This window comes from Apteryx rowi, unplaced genomic scaffold, assembly GCF_003343035.1.
Source record: "Apteryx rowi isolate R43461 unplaced genomic scaffold, aptRow1 scaffold_79, whole genome shotgun sequence".
NCBI classification, from domain to species: domain Eukaryota; kingdom Metazoa; phylum Chordata; class Aves; order Apterygiformes; family Apterygidae; genus Apteryx; species Apteryx rowi.
In genome coordinates, this window is record NW_020451082.1 from 2292803 (window position 1) to 2319095 (window position 26293).

The following is a 26293-nucleotide window of genomic DNA, read 5'->3' on the forward strand; positions in this document are numbered from 1 at the left end:
TTTCGTTTGCTAACTTTATATGACATTTGTTAGTGGTACTTGATAGAATAAATTGATATAGGTGGCAAGATTCTAAAATACATTTTTTTAGGAAGAGGAAAGAAAGGCATATAATTTATTAAAAAAGAAACCAAAAAGAAAACACTTGCCAATGGTTTGGTAAGTGCAAATAAATCATTTTATGAATTTGTTTATCAGCTGAGAGACAGAGAGGCTTTTTTTTTTCTTTTTTCTTCTTATCCCCATCTTTATAAGAAACTTTTTTGACTAACTCTCACAGGGACTTGGGACCTCGGGAGTTCTGAAAATCTTTCAACTAGAAAAAGGTTTTAATTAATAGCAACTGTTGTTGCGGTAGTTAAAGTGATGTTTTAAACTTCTGAAAAATGTATTTCCAATTTTACTATATAATCATTTTTCTACCTCATATCACACTTGCAGAATAAAGATCACCTGTTGCTTTTTCAGAATTCTAGCAATGATAAACCTCATTCACAAGAGTTTAGTTTATATTAAAATGTACGTATTTGCTCTCATAATAACTCTCTTGCAAATTTGGATGGGACGGAGAAATCTTTGTAGGGTCCTTTGCAGACCCTTTATATGTGAGATACGTCTTTCTCCTTCCTCTACAGTTTGCTGTGGAACCTACCCAGAAAACCTGTAGTTGTCCATGAGAGCAAGGGACATCTGTCTGAAGACCTAGATGCCCCCCTGCCCCCCTCCCAAACTGAGTAGTTGAAGCTTCACTGTTCAGTGACAGTGTATTATCAGGGAGTTCACCTTCAATATGACCAATGATGAGGGAATCGGTCTTTGAAAGTTTGAGATTAGGACATGATGATAACTTGTGAGTAAAGTATACAATCTGTGATTTCAAAAGAAACCATTGCTTTGCTTTGTGGTCCACCAATACATGGAAGTCAACAGTCCTATTTGTTTAATAAGTTTCTATACTGTTTGAGTAAGAGTGGAAAAAATGATACCTTACAGTATAGGCTGTAATTTCTAAACTAGAATTAGCTTTGGTTAATGGATATCAAAAGATACATATTTTATTTTAGTGTACAGAAGAGGTTCTTTCTGGTGTGAAGCTGCCTTGGTTTATACTTGGAATTATGTATGGGAGTGTACCACTGGTGCACTTGAAATGTTTCCCTCCTGCCAGAACCATCAGGATAAGGTTATGTGTTGTGGTGTCGTTTGAAGTACATCACTTGTAATGTGGATGTGAGGTTCTCCAGAAGTTAGCTCTCTCTACTCGTGTGTGGTGCATGCCTGTCACTGACAGCTGGCACAGATTTCATTGCCAGTTAAGACTTGAGGTGTCTACATGCAGTCCTGGAGCCACAACAGATCACAAGTCGAACCCCGGTCATTTCCTCTCTACACCCCGCCAGCTGGTAGGGCAGATGCAGCCAAAGAAATCACCTGATAATGCAATGTTATATCTTTATGCAAAAAGTCTTCATTTTATCCTGTTGGAATTCTATGGATCTTTGTTCAAAATTTCATTAAAAACAGCTAGAAGAGAAATTGCAATAATGCTCCCACAATACTGAGGAGGAATATTCAGAAGTTAGTGGAAAATAGCAGGAAAATATGTCCATGTGGCATCCTGTAGCATGGGTACCTATGATTTCATCAATCCTATGGCATCCAGAGTAGAGTAACACTGATTTTAAAATATTCTCATATTTCAGATTTTTGCCATTTTCTTCATATCACAAAAATGAGAAGTATGACCCATCAATTCATAGGTCAGGTAAATATGGCCAAGAAACTTATGGAGTTAAACATTTCCGAGAAGTACAGCCTAAGAAGTGGATAGCAGACAAGGTAAGTCACTGCAAAAATTAAAGGTCTGTTACTTTTTTAGACTGTTACTGTATTAGAGCAAAGTGAATCTGGGATTGATCCAGAGATCATTGAATGCTATGTCATGTGCTATAAAATCACATAATTAGAGCTGATTTGATGAGACCAAGCTTCCTCGATTGTCTTTCTGGTAAGTTAAATCTGAGGACATACGACACCTCTCCCACTTAAAAGACAAGGATTTGAGAGCATGCTTAAGTCTAGCCTTGGTTAGATTAGGTTTGCAAAGATCTGTTGTTTCTGTGTTGCCTTTCCTGATTTAAGACATATAACATATTTACCTTTCAATGCTAAAGCAATTATTTCCTTCAGAAAATTATGGCAAAAACTGGAGAAAAAAATAACAAATTGTGTTCTTATATTTTTTGAAAAATTCTGAAAATGAACGAAGAGCCATATTTGTTCTAAGATATTATCATTAAACTGACTGATTTGTCAGTGGCAGCTTACATTTTTCTATTTGTGTAGTACTACAAGAGGTGATGTTTCTCAGAAATTTCAATGTTATATAAATTATATTCAGTGGAAGGAATCCACTACTGTATGGGTTTTCAAAAGTTTAGAAGGTTCCATCATGTAAAGCATCACTCAAAAAGCACAAAATGGAAAAAAGACAATTGAACTGTTGCTTCGTAGCTGCTTTTCTAGGTTCTTGTCAGCTTTAGGAAATAAACACTAAAACTGAGAAAGGAAAGTTATCATGTATCTACTCCTGCTAAAACATACTCAGTTCTTTTTTTTTTTTTTTTAATGGAATTTCATGAAAAGGGGAGAATATGCCTTCAGGATGTTACGCTAGTGTAGAATCAGTGAAAGAGGATGAAAAATAACCAAAACCATGTTCTAACATGAGATTGTGTATATGTTTGCTTTGGTTCTTTTGTATTAGGTATCATAATCACATTAAGATATAATAAGTCATTTCCACGAAAACAACTTGCCCTTGTAAATATATAACAAGTTCCAAGGAATATTATTCTGAGAAATAATGTGTTTTTTTAAAAAGTTAGAACTTTTTCTCAATATTTTAAGCTTTAAAAATCAGATCAGAATAAAACTTTGCTATTTTAATTAAATGACATTGCAAATAAAGACACAAAGATCAACATTCAAAAATTACCCCTGAATTTATCTTTTAAAAGAAGATTGCAGGCTATCATTGCCTGCAGACTGATGACAGCATAAGCATGTTATATAAAATGATCTAAAAGATTTATTGATGCTACTCATTTTATCCCAGAGAGACTCCTCCTTTTCCAGTCCTCAGCTGTTTTTGATCAGGCTCAGATCATGGTATTAAACAAAATGAAGGTTATTGTATAGCATATAAATTATGGGCTTAGCTGAGACCACCAAACTCACTTTACTTGTGATCTTGGATAGATTTCAAGCTAAATCTCTGGAGGTGGATAGCTGTATACATTAACCCAACATGACATCCAGCTTTCCAACTCCAATTCTAAATCAATATGAAGCTTCAATTAGGAGCCACTTACCCAAACAGAGAGATAAGAGGAGAAAAGAGCTATTTTTGACCTACCTGCTGCTTTTATGGGTCATTATTACCAGCAAAGAAACTGAAAGCTCCACCTCTTCCCCACATTTTAATGGTAGAGGTCATATAAAGACAGGTGCAAGATCATACTTTCATAACTGTTACATCTGAAAGAACACTCTGTGTCATTTTCTTATTTCACAAATATATTACAATTTGTGTATATCAGTGCTATGGCCAAGATTATCCTGTACTAATGAAGTGCCCAGGTCCATGTCAAAATATTACCAAAACCAATCAGATTTTTGCTTAACACTTTATATCTGTGAAACACATCCTTTTTCTTGAGTTTCCCATGAAGTGATATTTATGTTAATGCAATTTCTATTACAACCTGAATGGCTGAATACCCTGCCAGGACATATATTCAGTTTCTTATAGTAGTGTACTAGAGAAATTTGTCTTATCATTGCTGATCATACAAACACAGTAAAACTCTCCCAAGAAGTCAGTTCAGTGGTGACTGGGTCAGAGGCCCCTCTGAGCTGAGGTATTATTTGGTATTATCTGTCTTTTTTAAATTATGTATTAAAAAGTTTCCCTGTGTGTGTTCATGAGAACATCCTAATTGCATTTTCTTTAGATTTTCGTGTGTTTATATGTATGTATTTTAATTCAGGTCACAAAAAGATTAGTATGTAAATTATATAATTACTTTAGAAACAAAGTGAACAATGAAAATTATTGCCTTATTATGTTTCTTCTGAAAAATGAAAGGATATTAGCAGAGCCTTCCTCTGAACACAATTACCATACATGTGTGAGAAAAGTTACTAATTTGTCTTTTCATCTCGTTATGATCTGAAAATTGTTATCGTATTCTGTTTATATTCAAAGTTGTTACTAAGTGAAGGGAAAAACTGTTGGATTCCAATTCTTCATTAAAAATATACAAGTTAAGAAATGGAAATACTATACTTCTAATGGAAATCAAATGACTTAGTTTTCCCAGTTATAAACCACTGTAAAAATATGCAAGTATTTTTATTTTAAAAATTTAAATAATATCGTACTGCTAAATACCTTGAATAACTTAAAATTTATGTGAGAAGTATCAATATAAAAAATATCTACCAGTTAACTATGAATTTAATTTAGAATTATAGGTCCCATGTAGTTGGACAGTCACAGGATCAAATATACTAACTCTAGTCTTTCAGTTGTCAAAACACTCACATATGTTCGTATTTACTGAAGCAGAAATGATAGCTTACAGACTTTAATCAGTATTGGAATTAGTTTGCATATGCATTTTAAAAAACTTGCTTTAATGACAGCATTTAATGTTTTCTTATTTGCAAAATTCGGTAAGTGACATTTTAAGATGCTCTTTGCTGATAGATTCTTTCCTCTGATGCCTTATTATAGGTGAATTACAGTATGACTGCATCACTGTTTCATTATTTGCAGAGGCATTTTGGCCCTAAACAGAATTTTATTATCTACAAAGCATAAAAATATCCAATACTGCAAAGAATTAATTTAGAGAACCTAAGCATATTGCACAGAACATAAAGTTGACCTTTACCGTCTACAGCTTTTGGAATGGAGTGGGATGTGGAACACATCACAGATTTAATGTGGCACAACGCTGTCTGCAGAAACTTGGGTGGGACTGTGACTGCCTGCCCATTGCACCCGATGATTGAATCTGCTGTCACCAGCATCCTGATAATAATGAACATTCAGCTTAACGACCGTGATTATGATTATCATAATTGATGTGCAAGTGCAGTGTGTGGGGATCATTACAGCTGAACTGTACTGCATAGAAACATGCCTTAGTTATGGATAATTTTACTTTTATGCATTGATTGGGATAAAATATGCCTTTCAAGTTCAACAGGCCAGCTTAATATAATTTTAGGAAAATTTCTACATGTAGGAGTTGATGATTATGAGCTTCCTCCAAAACAGTTGTTCTAGCTGTTTGTTTTGAATTGTTTCGTTCCATTAATAACAGGAAATAATTAAATAATTAAACATTATTGAGTGGATATCACTTACACAATACTGCTGTCATTAATCAAATATCAAGTTCAAATGTTTCTGATTGTTATGGCTTTGCCTGGGCTAGGAAAAATAGCATGTGTAGTTTGTCACCAGCACACTTCTACTTCTGGTGGAGCAGTAGAAATTGGGTTGTAGTCAACATTATTGGCATTTTCACACTGTGTTGTGTAACCATTAGAGCAGGCAATAATTGTTGGTTATATAAATTATGTAGCTTCCATCTCTGTCACCAGAGGCAGAGAATTACAGGCCCAATTCAGCCAGTGTAGATAAAGGCACAGTCAACAGCTTCAGTCTATTGTGTTTGATAGTGATTCCCTTCAAATGAGATTATAGGAAGCTGCAAAAGTATTTCAGTAAATCATATAATGACATATGGCATGTATATACATAAAGCAGTTAAAGACCAGTATGTTTACATACTTGAAGTCTGAGTTTATATACTGAATGTTTGCACATTAGTATGATACAATGTATAGAGTTGCATTGATTTACACTAGGTGTAAATTTGACTCTTTGCCCAAGAATTGACAGAAATGTCCCAGCTGTGGTAACAGAGGTAACAACAAAGAATGCAAGAATTTATTGATCTTTGACTGGCTTGCTTTTCCCCATAGAGAAAATTGCAAAAGGAGGCTCAAGGATCAAATGACTATGCATGTCTCCATTGCATAATTACTCTCACGTGATTTCACTAAGTTTGGACTTTCTATGGTGAAAAAGAGAATCCCTGCATGTCCAGGAAATTCACAGTATTTTACATGAGGTCTCTTGCCTCTGAAACTTCAATAGCCTCTGTGATTATGGCCCAAGTGAAATCACATTATCGGGTAGGACCCTAAGTTCCAACTATGTGGGAAAAGGTCCATAAAGACAAAATAATATAGCCTGAAAATCTTAGTGCCTTAGGAGATGAGAATGACTCTTCTGTGTGGCCTACGCATTTGCCTCCAAATTCTTCTCAGAGGCCGTTGTCACGTGGTTCCAAAGAGAATCTATCTTTGTATAGTATGACTGGGAGGGGAAAACAGACAAAAAAATAAATGAATTATTCTGTTTGAAAACTAGCTTCATCCAACGCGGGATCAAAAACATAAATATGTGCACCACAATCATGTGGCTATTGGATAATGTCATTGTATGGCAGAATTCTTTGATACATTATTCATGCTTTTCCATCCCCGACCACACTCAAACGTATTTATATTTAACCTTAACTCCTTAATGCTTTTCCTAACTGGTACTGATTGTACTTGAGATAGGTATAAYGTATGTGTAAAGTTTTAATCTTTTTCACTCTTAGACTGCAACTCCCCGTCAATTTTTTAAGGAGTTTGCTTGTTTTCTTGTCATTTTAATTAGAAAAAAATTTACAGAAGAATATTTTCTAATACAGTATGGTATTGCTAATGAATGCAGATGTATACTGTCAGCCTTATTACATATGTTTTAAAACTTTGAAGGCCATATTTACTAGTATGCTTTGTGACAGAAGTTACTAACATACAATGAGAAGAGCTAGCACATATTTTGAATATCAGATTCGTAATTTCCCAATCTAACTGCAGTGCATTTTTGTAGGTAGTGCAAAGCCGACATAATGTGGCAGCTAAAAGTGACCTGATTTTAGGGAATTTATTAGGTGATCTGTAAGAGTTTGCTTTTTACACTACCAGTTTCTTCATGAGCCATGTCAGTGATGATAAGGGTTGTTGCCAAAGTGTGTTGCAATCCAGCAATCCCTGGTCAATGACATGGCTCCTGTATGACTATTACTGCTGGCATAACTTGATGCATCTATTCAGATGCTCCAAATGGTGCCTTAGTTTGAGTTATCAACTGTCTGGTTCCAAGATAAGGCTGCTTTCTGCCACTTTTGTTCCAAATCAGTTAAACCCAAGGATCTGATCCTACAACAGTACATCCTGTACTACTCATGAAAAGTCCATCTTTTGTACTCTGTAACATATTTTTCTACTCTGTGTTGTCTTTAGAGCAACCGCTATGGAACAGAACAGTGGTGTATCTTAATGTGATAATCAGCTTGAGGAAACCCCTACCTCCATGTACGGTGATTCCCACAACAGCATTACACTTAAGAACTGTGAGCACCTTGGAGCTCAAGCATTTGGCTATGTCCCTGAATATGCAGTACAAAAGAGAGTAGCGTTGCCCAAAATAATATCATGGACCAGCAAGTTGTCTCCGGAACTAAGTAACAAAAAATGGCTTAAGGTCACTTTTGCCATCTCCTAAGTTTTCCCCTCTTTTGATAAATGTCACAATGCATTGTTGAGTAGCAGATTCAAAAAGGTGAGAATGTGTCAAATGCAACAATGGGGATGTCACACATTACCTCTAATTCACAGGACATGGGGTGAATTATCTCTCATTGTATGATGCACCCATTCAGTCTTCTGGGACAACTTGTATGTTTGATAGTTGACGTAAACATCAGTTTTCCAGATTTCTTACTGAATGACTGTGTCATATTTACAGAAAGTCATTTTCTTATGAAGATCACTTTCAAGGCTTCCATTGGAAATGTTTCTGAGATGTAGATTTTTTCCCTCTGAGAAGATTCTTAAGGTCATCACTCCTGGGCTGCCTTTGAAAATGCTACTCGTGTAATGCAAACGATTATTAACTATAGGCAGTCTCTCAAATTATTTTCGTAGGTGCATGAGGAAGGTTAAAACTGTGTGAAGCAGATTAAAATCTACAAAATATATCCCTGGCTACCGTTTAACTAAATGTAGAAAAGAATGTATGAATAACTGAATGGTTGAAAAGAAAGTCTGGAAAAACTTTCAGTTGAAGGTTAGCAATGACTTAGAGAATACATTTTTGAAGAAGTAATACAAAGTAGTGACAGTGAAGATTCAAACCATTCAGTAAAATTATTTGCATAAAGAAAGATACCGTTCCTACTCTTCTAATCAAATACATTCCAGTGGTTATTTGTAAGGGTTTTTCGGCAACTAGTTGAATATTTTATAAAACCTAATTTTCAGTTCTGTAATTTCTCAATGGGAAAATGCAGTCCCTTGATGATGATCCAAGGCTTTGAAGAATAAATTGATTTGAAAGAGAGAATTAGATGGTACTTATTATACTGTCTAACTAGCAGTCCAGTGTCATTTGTCTGTTGGATGATAAATGTTTTTCTTTGCCTACCTTCCTCATATAATAATGCAACTTGTTTGCTAGTGGTATAGAAAGAAAAACTTGCTTCTTAGTAAGAGCTAACTTTAGCTGATATTTCTTTGAGAGACATATGATGTATATTTTATCTTTCTAAATAATTTCTGTTGAATGAATTACTCAAATGTTTTAAAGCCTCTTGTTTAAACATCAACACTTTAGATATAGAGTATCTTGCCTAATTCCTTCAGTACATGTTTAGAGTATATTACAGTAATTTGTGGCAGAGCTTTTAATGCAAAAAATCATCAGTTGAGCTGGAAGCTGTAGTGTTTGCTGAAGTTGCACCTAAAAACAGTATCAACTTAAAAGTATTAGGCATTCACTATTTTGATTTTCTTTGGTTTGTTGGAATGAGTAATCCTCACACTAAATAGAAAGGTCCCTATTTAGGGAGATCTTTTGCTTTTTGATGACTGTTTTGAATGGGCTGCTCAGCATTCTTGGATTTAAGGAGAATTGTTTCTACATCTGCCAGACAAAGTATATTTCAATTCAGCTCAGTTTTCCACAATATTGAATTTGAAAAGCTGTATTTTGAAGTCAATAATAATTCTTTATAAAACATCTGCAAGAGCAGGATACTTATTATTTGATATTTACCTTTAGCTTGATTATGCTGCTTAAACAGAGTTGAAATGAAAGTAACAGAAAGCTCTTCTTAATCCTCTAAGAATCATATGGTAATATAATTGTTCAAAAATGCCTCCAAGATGTGAACACTGAGACTCAACACCTCTTATTTGTGTAGTTAAGATATGTCAATGGAGCTAAGCTAACTTACATCAGATAACAACGTGGCCCATGATCAATATAACCAATATGTAGAAAAATGCTATATTTTTTTGAAAGAATATTCTAGGAAGAGTATTGTTATCAATTTACAAAGAAAAGTAGACTCTTCTTAATGTCTTTTATCTCATCTTTAAGTGCACATTGCTAAAGGATTTACGAATTGAAAACTAAGATCAGAGGAGCATATTATGACTGTTTCTTGCAACAGATACACTTAGAACTACAGAATGTCACATCTTAACATGATGGCTGAATGAAATATTTTACTGCACTGACCCATTATGATTCAATAGTTTATATAATGGTTTATATAATTTATAGTGTTACTAGTACTAGTAGCTGTTCTGAATAGATTCTAAGAGGGTATGCCAGGTGCATGCCCAAGCTGAGAGAAATGCTGCAAGTTTTTGTTGTTTTGATGATCGCTTCAGAGAGCAAGGGTAGATTATTCTTACAGCAGTAGAACTTTGATGCAGTAAAATGGATTTTAGAATAACCTATGTTCCCTGAACAGGAAAAATCATAGTAAAATTTAGTTTTGTGCACTCCTGTGGAATGAATGAAAAGCTGTAAGTAATACAGACAGTTGTCTTAATGGTTTGATGTAAATGTGTACTACTTCTCTTTGAAATTTAGACTATGAATTAATGCTAAACTCACTCCATTTTAAATACTAAGATGATATTCACTTTGGAATACGCTTCAGTGTTTATTCACTTAATATAATGAAGAGCTGGTTTCAATATGCCCTTTAAAAACTCAGGTTAGAAGAGTGTTCCACCATGATAGAGATAAGAAACTATTTTCTTTCTTCTCTTGTATACTTTATAATCTTTGATATCAGGATAAAATATGTAGAAAAGCTGAAAGGCATAGCCACATAAGGAGTTATTTATGAATAGCTGTATTACTATGTCTTACTATTCTGGAATGAGAATCATGGAGTTATTCAGGAATAACCTTTGCACTTTAAATTCAGACTTCACTTCCATTTGAATTACCTTACAAGCTCTGATGAGTTAATGTACAGAGATAATAGCAGCTAAGGTATATGGGTTAAGACATAAAGGTTGTGATGCACACAGTAGCTGTGTTTCTGAACTGTACTGTTTTTGTAGACTCCATAATGAATCTGTATGAATAGTATTTTGCATTTTGGCTGTGATAGAAGGAACTAATAATATTCCCAGCCACTGGCTTTGAGATGTGTTAGGATCTCTCACATACAGTTGTCTAAAAGAATGGCAGCATAAGTGGTAAACACTTTTTATCATTAGCAACTGAATACCCTGCTTTTTTTAGAGTATAACTAGTTCGGTATGAGAATCTCAAACTTAGAAAACCAGATTAAAAAGTCAAACAATAAAAATACTGCATATTAACAGACTTTGTGTACTAATGTTAAGCTGCTTGACTGAGCAGTGCAGTGTCAACCATGTCTTTCTTCTAATGCTAAAAGTAATGCACATAGACAGAGTGACAATCAGAGTACAGCCTCCCATCAGCTGTAATTAATCTTTTAGTTAACAGAGACTAGAAAAGCTTCTCATCAGCCCCTTCTGAAGTCTAAGGGACCCTGTTTTTTGATGTTTGCAATCCGAGTAAAATTGTCCCCACCAGTTCTAACAAATTGAAACACCAGGCTAATTATGGCAGCTAATGAAGTGTGTGGAATGGTCACAGCTTGTCGTGAAACTGTTCTTTCAGCTCAGATTAGAGTTTCATCAATCACTTTTTTAAACTGATCCAGAATTGCTTCTGCCCAGTGCTTGGCATTTTTAATGCTGTTTCTGTAATTGTTTTTTTCCCCAAAGCTTAGGCTATTTTTTGAAATATTACATTCTCAGGACAGGACTTACAAACTCTAGTTTATAAAAAAATATTTCATTATTGCCTCTATCAGCTGATCAAGTGCTAGAAAGTTAATAAAAGAAGCAGAAATAAAAAAAAATTGATATATTGCTTTTAATCCAGCTAAAGGTAGCAATAAAGCATATACACATATATGTATATGAATCATTATTACTGTGGGCTGGATGTACACTGCAATCTCATGAGACATGGTTTGTGGGCTGGATGGTTCAAATCCCACTGAAGGACCTAAATGAAATGAGTGTTTTGGTCTTAGCTTATTTCGTAGTGGATTGCAATCCTCAGTATATCATTCAGAGTTTGGCATGATTTGTAGTTTTTGCAGATGCCCAAGCCTTTGGCGGCAAGAAGACCAAGATGTGTTACTATTTAAAGAATTTCAACACTTCAGGTCAAATCCAAAGTCCTCAGAGAAGTATAGGAAACTACAGTATAACTCATTGCTACTACACTGTCAATGAATAAATTAGCATATAAAACATTGTAAAAATTCCTCGTTCCTGTTCATTTATAAAATATAACAACATTCTGCTGTACATTGAAAGTTCTGCGTAGATGTTAAAGGTATAGATGTTAAAGAAAGTCTAAGGCTAAATTCTTTCCTGGACATAAACATTGGAGTATAGAATTTGGTTTGGAAATTTTCCAGTTGAAAAATGAAGTAAACTTTTGCTTATGAGCTACCATAGAATATGTTAGCACAAGTTGTTGCATTTATATATATAGACATGTCTTCATATCAAAACCAAGACAGCATGATTTTAGTTCAAGTGTGCTCAGCAATTCATTGATAATATTTGTGCTAATACATGTAATCCATTTCATTTTTCTGAACACTATTGAATCTGAAATAATGTTTGTCTATAAATATCAAACGTTCCTTTCCCTAAAATTTCTTAATTAGGTGCAGTTTGATAGAACCAGCTTCATGTCAATGCCAAAACAAATCTGTGGCAAATGAGTGAATATTCTGTGATGCTGATGCTATTTCTGTGCTGTACCAAAGAACTGGTGGTTTTAAACAGGAGAATAAATAAGTTAAATACCATTGATAAATGAAGAAAAACAGGATACGCAGAGAAGATGTGTTATTATATAAATATTTATAAAATAAAGATATGCTGTATATAAATGAAAGACACGAATAGTAGCAATAAGTATTAACCTAAAAGCTATTGTTGCAGTTTTATTGATTAGTGAGAGCATTTGTGGTCACTTGGTAGGAGATGAATAGTTTTTCTGCTGTTAGCTGATCTGCAGAGTAGTTGCCTGCAAAACAGCAAAGGCCTTCTGTTCTATCACTTCAGTCCATTCTGAAGGTAGCTTATATTTACAAAATAGGAAGACTATCCCACTCTTTAGGTGTGCCACAAGGAAGTATTTTGTTGGGAGAATAAGGAATGTTTATTCTTCTCTAAGTTATTCTGACTAATCTTATCCTTCACTTTTGGAATGAGAGTACAAGAAAGGGGAGCAGGAACCCTTCCTCGCCGTGATTATCCCTCTATGACACTTTTACTCTTCTTTCTGACATGCCTGATATTCCCTTCAAGTCAAGATCCTTAAAATATCTTCCCCAGAGGTCCCCCCAACATGGAACTTGAACTTCACTGAGGCCCCACCAGGCATGAAGACATCACCAGCTCTTAAGCATTTCTGGCAAAGGATTCTGGCAACAAGGAACCTGTGCAATGAAACCTACTCAGAATTAGACCCATAAAGCCTATACTCTACACTGTACTTCTCTCTCTGTGGTACTGCTACGTACTACACTACTTATCTTCATTATACCATAACATAAACAATAATAACATTGATTTTTCCAGTAGCTTTCAGAGAAAAAAAAATCTGCAAAAAATAATGCATTAGTATTATCTTTTTGCAGATGGAAAGGAAGCTTTTGATCAGGTTAAATGAAGCTTTGTGAAAAGAGCCATATGAGAAAGTAAGCTGGGAAGACAGAGGTTTATCATAGGGTGAATTTAGCTTTTATAGAAATCTTTTTGACGGAGCCAAAATAAGAATCAGTACAACTTATTCTCTCCACTTTTTGGTAGAGATGGTAGGCAAGAACATCTTCAGTTATTTCTTCTGTTTGAACTAAAAGTGTTTTCATAAACAATTACATAAAAATGCTATAAGAAGGCATACTGATATATAAAATTGCACTTTTATTCACATAGTAGATGGCTATGGAGCCCACCAGTCATTCTTCCAAGTTGTGCAGAGGGTCTGAAATGTAACTTTATTTTACAGTATTAGTTATATTTATAAAATCCATTTTTACCTGTTAACTGCACAGCTGGATGAGATCAGTGTTAAGCTGTTTTCCCTAATGGAAAAACAAAGACTAATTTAAGAGGACTAATCAGCAAAAAAAAAAAAAAAAAAAAAAGTAATGCTGGGAAACATGATTTTAGTAAAATAGGCACAGTTTTCCAAAATGCTCTTCATGTTTCTAACTTACCATCCGGTGGGGTGCTTTTCACAGCTACTGTTAAGCCTGTAAGCACTACTCTTATCAGCTGAGGACAAAGGCCACTTTTTCTGAGACTACAGCAGACCCTCAAAAGATGCTGGTCTAAACTCTGGTTACTAACATGTGTTGTGGTGCAATTGTCATATGCACAGATATAGTAATAAAAATTGCAATAAAACTTTCCTTATTTCAATAACAGCATTATTTTTAGTGAAACTCTAAAATCAAATGTATTGGGTTTTGAACCAGTCTTTTCCTTCTTCTATAAAGCAACTGTTTGGGCTTTCTATACCCCTTCAAGAGATTTTGGATCCTTTCCCTCTGCCTAAAAGTACTAGGATTTGCTATTTTGAGATGGGACAAAATGCACATAGGAATAGTGTGAAAAACATTTGCTTTGCTCTRTCATTACTTACTTTATTCAGCTTTTACCTATACTTACATAATTTGTCCTAAATTCCTAACAACTGGAAGTTTTCCAAAGATCCCTCTCAGAAATTGAAGTCATAATTATACGTTTCTTTGAGCTAAGTGGATAGCATCCCTTTGATGTATTTAGAGAAATCAGAAAATGAGAAATTGAAGATAAATCTAAACAAAAGAGGAGACAGTCTCAGGAAAAATGTCATTTGAGTAGCAGCTTCTGATCTAGTGACAGTCTGTCTCTTCTCTCTGTGTTGCTATAGAGGAATGTCATTTTAAACTGTTTTTTTTTAATAGTGTATGGTATCCTCTCAATTTATAAAGGTTTTCAGACACATCAAATGCTTTGGAGAGGGAGGTGTAAGGAAAAGTGCTGCATACATAGCTGGACTATTCTTACATACAAGAACACTGATCCTGGACTTCATATAACAAAAAGTCAAACTATATTATTGTTCACTTGGTAGTTATAATAATCCTTAGCAAGGGGGGCAACTCATTTCTTTCCAAAATGTGCATCAAGATGTGCATTTGATGAGTGTGGAAAAAATTAAAAAAAAAAAAAAAGGCATCTGGTAATATAGATGTGGCTCTAAGGCATGTTTATATTGGAAAAACTCACAATCTATATCTACTAAAATGATGAAAGGTATTCTAAGACACAAACCTAAAATCTAAGGAAAATCTTAAGTTTCTCTTTATTGCAAGTTGATTGTGAATTTATAAAAAAATTTGGTTGTTTTTCTCACAGCTAGAAAAAAATCTGTTTTCTTTTTAAGCCTTAGTCTCCCTTTGAGTTAATTTTTAGTACTTTCACTGTTATAGTGTATGTTTCTGTGTTTACTGGCTCATGTGTACTTATGTACAAAACCTGCCACCTACAATGGCCTTATTGTGTGACAGATTGAGGAATATTTAAGCTTTTATCTTTAACTTTTATTCTTTTTCATTAGTTTTGAATGCTAATTAAACACCATAAAATTATAAAACTCATCAAATTAAATTGATATTATCTTAAAATACAGTGGTGGCCCTGTTCTGGACTTGCTTGAGCTTATCAACACCTTTCTTGTACTAAGAGGCCAAAAAGTGGATATTCTATTCCAGATGTTGTCCAGTAAGCACCAGCTAGAGTAGATTATTACTTTTCAATCTCCTGGTTATGCTCCTGTTCATACAGTATATTTTTAGCTTTCATTTCCATGAGTATCACCAGGTCCTTCTCTGCAGAGCTGCTACCCGGCCTGTCAGTCTCCAGCCTGTATTGTTGCAGGAGTTAGTCTGTGCCAGGTGCGTTTGTCCTAACTGAATTTTGTGAGGTGTCTGTCAGGCCATTCTTCTAGCCTGTCTAGGTCACTCTGAATGATAGATAGCCTAGCCCTCGCATGCACCGATTGCACCCCTTAGTTTGGTGTTGTCCATAAACTTGATGATGGTGCCTTCCATCTCCAACTCCAGGTCATTGATGAAGATATTAAACAGGATAGGTCCCAAGATAACTGCTGAGGAAATCCACTTGTAACCAGGTTCCAGTTAGAGTACAAACTGTTAATCACTGCCCCTTGTGCCTGACATTCCAGTCAGTTTTTCGCTCATCTAGTAGTGTGCCTATCTAGACTATAAAGCATTAACTTGGATACAAGGATTCTGTGGGAGATGATAGTGTCAATTGCTAAAGCTGAGGTAGACAACATTCACTGCTCTCCTTTCATGCACAGATCTAGCCATTTCATCACAGAAAGCAATGAGTTTTGGCAAGCATGATTCAGAACAATGTCAAACCAGATGAAATCTAACCAGAGTACTATTTTAGCTGCATATGCCAATTACAGTGCAATCAACATACAATTTTTATTGGTGCAAAAAGGTTTCAACTTGTTCAAAAAGGTACAGCTTAGACTGATAAGGTAAAAAAAATATTTTCGGCTGAGGATTTCAATTCAGAATTTTTTCTCCTTAACTCATAATGGCACTGTTTTGGCAAGTTAGAGATAGCTGCAACTTGATCTTGGCAAGTTAAACATTTTCTGGCTATAGTCCAGCAGGTTAAAAGTGGTTCTAAGTTTATTTTGGCAGTCAACACTTGGCTCTGGCTTATTTTCTGCTGCAAAGAGAATGTTATGGTTGAACAGATTAGACAATGAAAGGGGCAGCTTATAAATGGCATAAGTCAAGATACTTATCCCTAAGAGCATTATTTTCTAGTACATGTCCTGTTGCTAGCAGAGTGTGTGTGATGGACAGGACAAAGGAGTTGGTTTAAATATACAAGCACTATGATAAAAATGTGTCCTTTACTTTTCATCAGAAGCTTTAAGACACCTTATATATTTCTGTACACAATAATGTAATCTTAGGCATAGTTCCACCTCAGATTTAATACCTTCATGAAAGGTTTATGTATTACTCATCAATATGTTTTCATATTTGACAAAATGGCATTTATACATCTTAGGTAAATGAAGATGAACATCTACTTCCATTTTCAGAAATATTTTTTAAAAATACCCTGCAAGAAGTTTTGAGTGGCAATGACAATAAACACCTCTTGGAATTCTGAATAGCGATTGAACTATTTCAACTGCACATTTGTTTTTTAGCCCAGATTTAGTAAAGTTCAAGGGTATCCAAGTATGAAATAGCTTGTGAGAAAATTCACATTGCTTTCTTAATTTAATTTACTTGTAAAAAAGGCTGCATTAGTTCAAAAAATAGAATATTATCTTTGGCAATTTTGGTTCAAATACAGAGATTAGGCATAACAGAATTTGGGTGATGTTGCTTTCCCATAATAATAGCATTGAATAAAGTATAGTATAGCATGTACTGTAGCTTTCCATGTGGTAAACTATACTTTTAATATTGATACTGGCTCTGAATATGTCTCAAAGTACCTGAAAAGTGACTACATAAAGGTGATTTCTTCTCCTCCAGTAGACTGACTTTATAGATAAAGAAATTCATTGTCTGAATAGCTATTTATAAAGAAGGATATCACAGAATCACAGAATCACGGAATCGCTGAGGTTGGAAGGGACCTCTGGAGATCATCTAGTCCAACCCCCCTGCTCAAGTAGGATCACCTAGAGCACATTGCACAGGATTGCATCCAGGCGGGTTTTGAATATCTCCAGAGAAGGAGACTCCGCAACCTCTCTGGGCAACCTGTGCCAGTGCTCTGTCACCCTCACGGTGAAAAAGTTTTTCCTCATGTTCAGATGGAAGCGTCTGTGTTTCAGTTTGTGCCCATTGCCTCACGTCCTGTCACTCGGCACCACTGAAAAGAGTCTGGTCCCATCCTCTCGACACCCTCCCTTCAGATACTTGTACACGTTGATAAGATCTCCTCTCAGCCTTCTCTTCTCCAGGCTAAACAGGCCCAGCTCTCTCAGCCTTTCCTCATAAGAGAGATGCTCCAGTCCCCTAATCATCTTTGTAGCCCTTCACTGGACTTGCTCCAGTAGTGCCACATCCCTCTTGTACTGGGGAGCCCAGAACTGGACGCAGTACTCTAGATGTGGCCTCCCCAGGGCTGAGTAGAGGGGGAGAATCACCTCCCTCGACCTGCTGGCAACACTCTTCCTGATGCACCCCAGGATACCATTGGCCTTCTTGGCCACAAGGGCACATTGCTGCCTCATGGTTAACTTGGTGTCCACCAGCACTCCCAGGTCCTTCTCSGCAGAGCTGCTTTCCAGCAGGTCAACCCCCAACCTGTACTGGTGCATGGAGTTATTCCTCCCCAGGTGCAGGACCCTGCACTTGCCTTTGTTGAACTTCATGAGGTTCCTCTCCGCCCACCTCTCCAGCCTGTCCGGGTCTCTCTGAATGGCAGCACAGCCCTCTGGCGTATCAGCCACTCCTCCCAGTTTTGTATCGTCGGCAAACTTGCTGAGGGTGCGCTCTGTGCCTTCATCCAGGTCATTGATGAAGAAGTTGAACAAGACTGGACCCAGTACTGACCCCTGGGGGACACCGCTAGCTACAGGCCTCCAACTAGACTCTGCGCTGCTGATCACAACTCTCTGAGCTCTGCCATTCAGCCAGTTCTCAATCCACCTCACTGTCCACTCATCTAACCCACACTTCCTGAGCTTCCCTATGAGGATGTTATGGGAGACAGTGTCAAAAGCCTTGCTGAAGTCAAGGTAGACAACATCCACTGCTCTCCCCTCATCTACCCAGCTAGTCATTCCATCACAGAAGGCTATCAGATTGGTTAGGCATGATTTCCCCTTGGTGAAGCCATGCTGACTACTCCTGATCACCTTTTCCTCCACATGCTTGGAGATGGCCTCCAGGATGAGCTGCTCCATCACCTTTCCAGGGATATATTTCTTTTTAGAGCGCTGCAAAACCAGTACATGTTTAGGAGAAAGAACTGGACAATGTCTGGATTGCAGATCATCAATAAATGGACTAAATGAACTTAGAGGGTATAGCTGTGGATTCTACCCTTCCTTCCCCTTCGACAACCACAGTAACCATAGGGATACTATGCAAATGTAACAAATGCAAGTTTGGACCACATATCTTCATTGCTGGTTATATTACTCATGACAAAAAGGACAGGCTAATTCCAGATCCCAGGTTAATTTTAGAGAGGCAACACTTAAAAAACAATCACTGGACCAAATCCTTCCTCGTTTTTCCTTTGTCCATCCTTGCACAAAACTTCCATCACGACCAAGAGATGATTTGCCTTTGCTTGTGAGAAAGCACTGCCAGAGTTGACACATTTGTAACCCTTAATGAACACAGCTATTGAAAAACATCATATTCTTTTAGAAATATTTTTGTGTTTCTGTACAGTGGCTCAAAAACATCATTATATCCTATCATGTCACAGCTTAGTTTGCACAGCTATGGAAGGATATAGTGTTCTGTTATTGAAACCACTTCTAACCATGTAAGAGCAGATATAGGCTCCTTTCAAAACATCCTCTCCTACCTTGTACAGATGAGAAGGACAAGATGGGTTGGAGCTTGCATTTTAGCCAGTTTTCTCCAGTAATCTCCAAAACACCAATTAGCATGGCTCAGCTGCTGAGCTAAGAAAGCAAACTTTAGTGAGCATAGTTTAGTAGCAGAACAGTGGAGAAAATGAGGAATAGAGTTATAATTTCCATGTTAGCTTTTTACAGAGGAACACAAACTGTTTTTCTCTTCACACTGGACACATCATACAGTAAGTATCAAGACGTATGTGATTATCAGATTACTGGTTTTTCAAATTCATGAGCTGTAATTAGAAATCTTTCATAATTTCTAGCAAGCACTGTTTGAGTTGGGTTTCCTTATTTATGATTTCAAAAGATGAAGTATGCAAGAATCAGTGATAGTTGTAAAGCACCATGAAAATTTAAGTATAATAATAATGAAATGCTTGTTGCATAAATTAAACAGCAATTAATGTTTTCTGCTTCTCTTTGAAAGATAATATACTAAAATAGTGTTGTTAGACTTCCTACTGCGAACATAATTTCTTGAGTTTTTTTACAGTGCTTTATCATATACTTTCTGTCAACAAAAGAGTAAAACTAACAAGCAGAAAAAAGTTGCCTGATGTAAGAGTAACACAGAATGTTATAAAGTTGCCTTTTATGATGGATATACAATATCATTTTACTTTAAGATCTAATGACAAGTTGATTCAAAGGGTAAGATTTGCACTTACAAAGTCATTAAAGTAAGTAGAAAATTGCCCTCTACCATCGTCAGCCAGTCTTTTTAAATCAAAGAGTTTTATTGTTGTTGAAGTTGTTTGAATTGGCAGGAGGTAATTAGGAAATGAGTTAGACATCACACTCAGAGCCCTCAAGCTTGTCAAAAAGAACCATAAACTTCACTTGCAAAAAAAGGCAGCCAGTTAAGGAGGGAAATTACAGAGAACAGAGGGAACAGGATCATAATATTTTAGGTCAGTTTGATCAGTACTGCRTTGATCCAAAATATGGAGAAGCTCATAAAGTCTTCATAGAAGCACCAGTTCATTCCTTGCATTTACCCAAATGAATAAAATGTAGTGGGTTTAGAACTGGTAATAGTCCAAAGAGGAAATGATGGCTCCTTGTTTTTCTCCTCTGCACTGTGTTGGCAAGCTGAATAGGCAAAGACATAATTCTGCCCCCTTCATCACAGCAGTAGTCACTTGTCCACTGTAGTGCAGGGAACACCGATTAGGCACGCATCTCCCTGAAACTCAATATGTCTGCGTTGACACAATGAGAGCCAGTCCCTAAGGCATGATCTAGGCTTTTGTTATTATCTCTTATTTGAAGGGGCTAGTTGACCCAACTGGTTACAACATTAGCTTTTCACTTCTATAGCCTTAAGTCACAGAAGACCTATTCCTGATTTTTGGACATTAGTCCACGTCGGAAAGTAGAATTGGCAGTCTGTGCCCACCAGCCACAAAAACAGAGTTACGCCGAACAACTGTGCCCTGAACTTTCCAGCTAATTAGCTGTTGAAGCTATACCCAAGAAATAGGTTCTGTTGCCCATGGGAAGAAGTGTGTAGCCATTATTAATGTCCCAGCTTATATCTCTCAATAGGTCTTATGAGCAATGCTGCTTAAGGAGGCTAAATGTACAACTGGGAATTAAAAATCATAGTACCCCTTTCACTGACTGAAATATTGTAAACTTGTTTCACTGGGGCCAGGATTGGTGTCAATGTACTTTGTGTGAAAAGTGCAATAGAAGCATTAGTATTTGACAGCCCTGGTTGAAATAAGTGAAATTAATGGAGCTCTTTTCATATACGACAAGGCCATGGCACCCCTTTCATGCTGCTTACAGACAGAGAAAAGTCAATACTTTTTTATTACTTGATGCTGACCTACATTCTGCACTACAAGTGCCAAGCCCACTAATTGGTTTCAGTTGTGAGAAAAGTTTGCCCCAAAGAAACACTGGAGCAGATAAATCAATCTTTTTTAGGGTAGCTTAGTGGGTTTTGAGCACTTGAAATGACATTTGTGTTGTATTGACAGAATGGGTTGTTACACTCGTTTTATCATGTCAGAAGGCCCTCTACTAGYTGGAAGTATTGTTAACCAGTATTGATAAATTTGCTAAGAATAAAAGTTAGCTGGATCAACATTTTACTTGTATAACAACTTGCCATTTCTGGGTTGCTTCCTTGTTAGAGACCTCTGTGGCTATTAATAGGTCAGGAGGCTTATGATGACATCTCAATTTAAAACTCTAATTTTACTATTACAAGCATTAGGATCATAGGGAATACTTTAACATGAACACTTACTATTAAACAGAAGGGGTTGTGGACTATGGCTATGCAGTGGTGCTTGGGAGTGCTGCCTGATTGTCAGATGAGGTATGCACGTGAGTTGTGTCACAGCTTAAAAAAGGATAAGGAAGCAAGACTGCACAGTGCATTCGTCATACAATAAGGACATAACCAGACCACCTCATGGATTTTTATGCAGAATTTTATATCAAATCATGTAAAATCTTGATATGTATTTGTGGATATTAGTTTCAAACTAAGGAAAAGTGTGTTTTATTCTCTATTTTCACTATGCAGTAGCATGAAGATAGAGTGAGGGTTTCAATAGCTGTGGCCACTTTCAGTTATTCCTTCTGCTGTTGATTTTAACAGAAGTTACCTACAACTGTAGTTCTCTATTGGAGCAACATCCCATCGCTTTTCTGCAAAAAGTTTTTCTGAGATCCAAGCCTTGAACAGAATGGTTTACCATTTGCATAGCGCATGGTGTCACAGTTGAAATCATGCAATTATACAGTGTCTCCTGTATTGTTTGGGTTGGCTCAGAAGAGGACTTGGTGCTCTGAATCACTGGTACAGGAAGAATATTATTCATTAAAGAGGTTATACACTGCTCTGTGAAACCACTTCATATGCTACTTCTATCAGGGAAATCTGTATTCATACAACCTTATGCAACTTTAATTTCTATTTATGCTACCAAATCTATATTTATACAATAAAATGAAATTGTGCAAAATTGTATACCAGAAATCATAAGTTTATCATATGCTTATCAGCCTTATAATTATGAGATTGATAGATTTGCTGTAGGAAATTACCTGAAGTGTGTATTCAGAAGGCCAGAAAAGATGGTCTTAATGGTACTTTCTGGCCTTTAAATCTGTGACTGGATATGCTGCTGCTGTTTGCCTATTCTTGCTTTGGGTTGAGGTAGTTGACTTTCCACCTCATTAAATTTCCAAGATGATACTTGACTGTAATTCCTATCTCAATCCAAAGTGCATTTTTATGTTATAGGAAATTGTACAGTACCCTCAAGATTGTTTGGAAAGAAACACTGTTAGTGCAAATTTATCACTAGAAATATGAAGGAACACATTTTCAAAGGCCTTCAAGCTGATATTCATACATGCACATGTAGCTTTGCAAGCTATTACGGGTTTGCCACTGTTATTCATACATTGTCGATGTATTTATATATGTCCCTGTACTCAGATACAAAATCTCTTCAGAATTTCTTTTAACAATAACATTCCAAATATAAACCATGTGAGCATTTATTGAGGAATTTTTGACAAGTCTAATCTATAATATCGTAGTGTGCTGATCAAGACAAATCTGTGTTTGGTAGCTTCATGTTACCTTTTTTTTGACTCCATTGTCCAGGACTGATGAGCACACATGACAGTCAAGTAGTCAAATACATTGAAGGGGTCCCTAGGTCTTGTTAAACTCTGTCAGTTGGACTACAGTCACTTACAATTTACTAGAGTGAAAGGAGTCAAAGCTTGACAAGTTTAAAAAGGAAGTGATATATTAACTTGGTCTGGGATTTAAAAATAGGTCTCAGGTGCTGAGAATTACAGGTCTTCTGATACTGAGAATTACATGGCACAATTTAAGAATGTATGGCAGAAAATTCCATAAAGCTCACCTTATGCTCCTATGATCTTGAGATTGCTAAAGTATAGAGTCAATCTCACCAGTATGTGAGAATTCGTATTTGTAAGCTAATTCATTTCAGCTGCAAACAACAAGGAATTGGCAGGATGAAAGTAATGCTGATCAAGCCTGTTTTCCTCTGCTGACATCTTTTGTTCTTGCAGGTTCAAAAGGGTTATATACATAACTTCTATGCTATGTAGCAATCATATTGAACTCAGATGATCCTGGCAGGGCTAGGTATATCAGTGTACCAGAATCAACCAACAGTTGATTGCAGTCTTTGCAGTCTTTGCTGTGAGAGCTGAAACTGTATTTCACCATCAGTTTAGAGAAACATAAGATCTTGGCTTCCAATTCTTTTCCCTTTATGCTGCTACAATGATATAGTGGAATGGACTCCTTCAGCACCGTGAGGTAGATCTTGAAAAGCTAAATGGCATTTTAAGCCTTAGTTTCTAACACCACTGAAACCTGATTAGAATCTATATCTTGAAATAAATAAATAACTAGGGTTCTTTTTTTCCCCATAAAATATATATTTATATTTTGTGTGCATATCGTGCAACATTTATCCAGTATTCATTGTAAACTTATTTAATTGGCCTAACTGTACAGCCAGCAACAATTTATTTACTCATCAGTCTGTGTGGTTTCCTAAATGTAGTCAAACATAACTGCTGTCGTCATAATCGAAGCCAGTTGTTTAAATGCTCAATTGTGAGTATCTTCTGAAATAGCTTTAAATAACAAGATAAACAGTACAGCTGCCAACCCAAAGTAATCTTACACTGAGGGGGCGTGTTGCACAGAAATTTCCTCTTTGTCATTTTGATTTGAGTTTGAAGCTGGACCTGGGCTTAGTTCCAGCTCAAAAAACTGTTTACTTCAAAGGCTCCTAAATCGTCCCAAGGAGCTAATTTTGGCAGCCAATTGTTTTTGTTTGGCCAGGCATCCTAATAGCAAAAGCCGTCTGCTCTAGCAAATGAAGACTTCTTCAATGCTCAGACTTGCCATTCCTGATTTTATCCTGATGTTGGGGGTGTACACCTTTTACTGGTTTCCCCATCTCCCCTCAAGTTCTCTGCTTCTTTTTACTGAACTATTAAACTGTACCTAATTGTCCTGTGTGAATATTAAAAATATATTTCCTATTTGCAAAATAAAGAATAGTGAAATCTGCCCTGAATTACTGATTAATCCTAAATTATAACTGTAATATCTGTTTGCCTCCTCTGCAGCTAGAGCTTTCTTTTAATGTGTTTTTTTCCATTCCCATGAACAATATTAGTCCAGTGAATTTACTGAATGAAATATAACTTTTATCTTTAGAAGGAAACTACAGTTATGCAGAAGATATAATAATACTTATTATAATAATTATATGGACTACTTTTCCTGCATCAAGAAGGTGCTTGTGATGACAAAAACACAATGAAAATTAGAATATTGTGCATTCTTAAGGTACAATATTAAAACATGCAAATGAGCTATTTCAGTTTGGTAGGAAATTGGGAGGCTCAAGGTGTAGGGTAACATTAAAAATTAAATCTTGTGAAGAGTTAAGGATGGGGTAGTACTCACTTTCATAACATACAGAGACTAGTTAATTTTGAATGTATATCTCTACCTTGCTATTTTAAGATTTCTGCACCTGAGTGTTTGAGGAATCATATCAAACAACTTTTAAGTATGAGATGTAAGAAATGATATGGTCAAAAGTCTGGCAATTTGCAGTGCAGATAAAACTCAGGTGGGCCATGTCTGTATTTGTATGGAGCTTGCCAGAAGTCATTGTTCCTCTACGTGTTTATAGCATTCAGCTGAACTATGGTCAGTGAAGTAGTTAAGTCTAAAATATCCAGAGAATGATYATTCTGCTTCATGTCACCTTTCAGAAAAAAGAAATCATTCTGTTTTTGAGAGAAAACCAAGCTTTTCAAATTATTTGTGAATGAGTTGAAAAGGTCAAAGAGCATTTCCTGGATAAAAAGTGCTCAGGAATCATCCTGCCTGTGTGCTTTCTACCATAAATCAGTATGATGTCACCAATATTTATTTAATATATATTCATCTTTTACTCTTTCTCATTGAGCTGGTTTAGTATCTATGGTTTAATTTTCACCTCGGTAGAAAAATTGAAATATTGCAAGGATATCTTGCTGTCTTTAATTTAACTGGTTCCCAAGGCACAGTGATGTAATTTTGTATACCATGATTCAGCAAAGTCTGTAAAATTTAGCTTGTAGGGCAGGAAATCTTTGCATTGCTTATAGTTATACAGAGCTTGAAATACATATTTGCTTGCAATTCAATCAATCAATTCCTGATTTCTTCTCCAAAATAATGTACATATCATATAAAATGTATATTTCATATATACATACTTTTTCATAATTTATATTCTAATTTGTACAGTGAAATTTGACTAGAAGGCAATATTCATAGCTCTAAAATATTTTTAAAAAGCAACAACTAAAGCCATGAAAGCTAAACTTAACATTTTTTTTTTGTTTCTCATTTCTCTAGGACTTTCAAACAGTGTTACCATCGATTGTTCTCTTTGAAAGGTTTGGAAAAACTTATTCCAGAACTGGGCAAATAGTTTAATCATTCTGTAAACCACACAACAGAAGACTCCTAAGTAAGCAATAAATATATTTCAGCAAATGCAAAGCAGTTTGTTGACTGAATGTTCCATAAATAACTGTTTTTGTAAAGTGATGTATACTGTATCTAAAGTACTGCTACTTGATTTTGCTTGATCTTTAAGCAATACAACTTTCAACATTAATCAAAGACTTTTTTGCAGCTTTGGCATATGTAATATCTTAGGAAAACTGGATGACTCTTCAAAATGCTTTCTGAAGATGGTATCTTTTATTTGAATATAAACCCTTTATGATACAAAACCCAGTGTAATGAAGTAAAAGACTTGGGATCACATTCTGTGTATTGCAGGTTTATAAGTGAGGTTAATCTAAGTTTAAAAGTTACATTTGTTCTTTTTTTCTGACATCTATAAATGGATCTGGTTCATCATTAGTGTCAGTATACATCCAAAACAGATGTCCATCTGTTTTGGATGTATACTGATCCATCTCTTCATTCAGTGGAATTCGATAGGCTATTTACATGGAAGATTGTATTTTAAA

At 35.9% G+C, this 26293-nt stretch overlaps 1 protein-coding gene across 1 annotated transcript in view; it reads left to right on the forward strand.

Moving 5' to 3' along the window:
* Nucleotides 1–25837, forward strand: part of SPATA17 (spermatogenesis associated 17) — a 101241-nt gene extending 75404 nt beyond the window's left edge. Inside the window, exons 9-10 of the mRNA XM_026088851.1 lie at nucleotides 1704–1839; nucleotides 25668–25837. Coding sequence (XP_025944636.1) covers nucleotides 1704–1839; nucleotides 25668–25748 — 217 coding nt within the window. The 3' untranslated portion in view covers nucleotides 25749–25837. The remainder of the gene's footprint in view (nucleotides 1–1703; nucleotides 1840–25667) is intronic.
* Nucleotides 25838–26293: the final 456 nt, after the last annotated feature.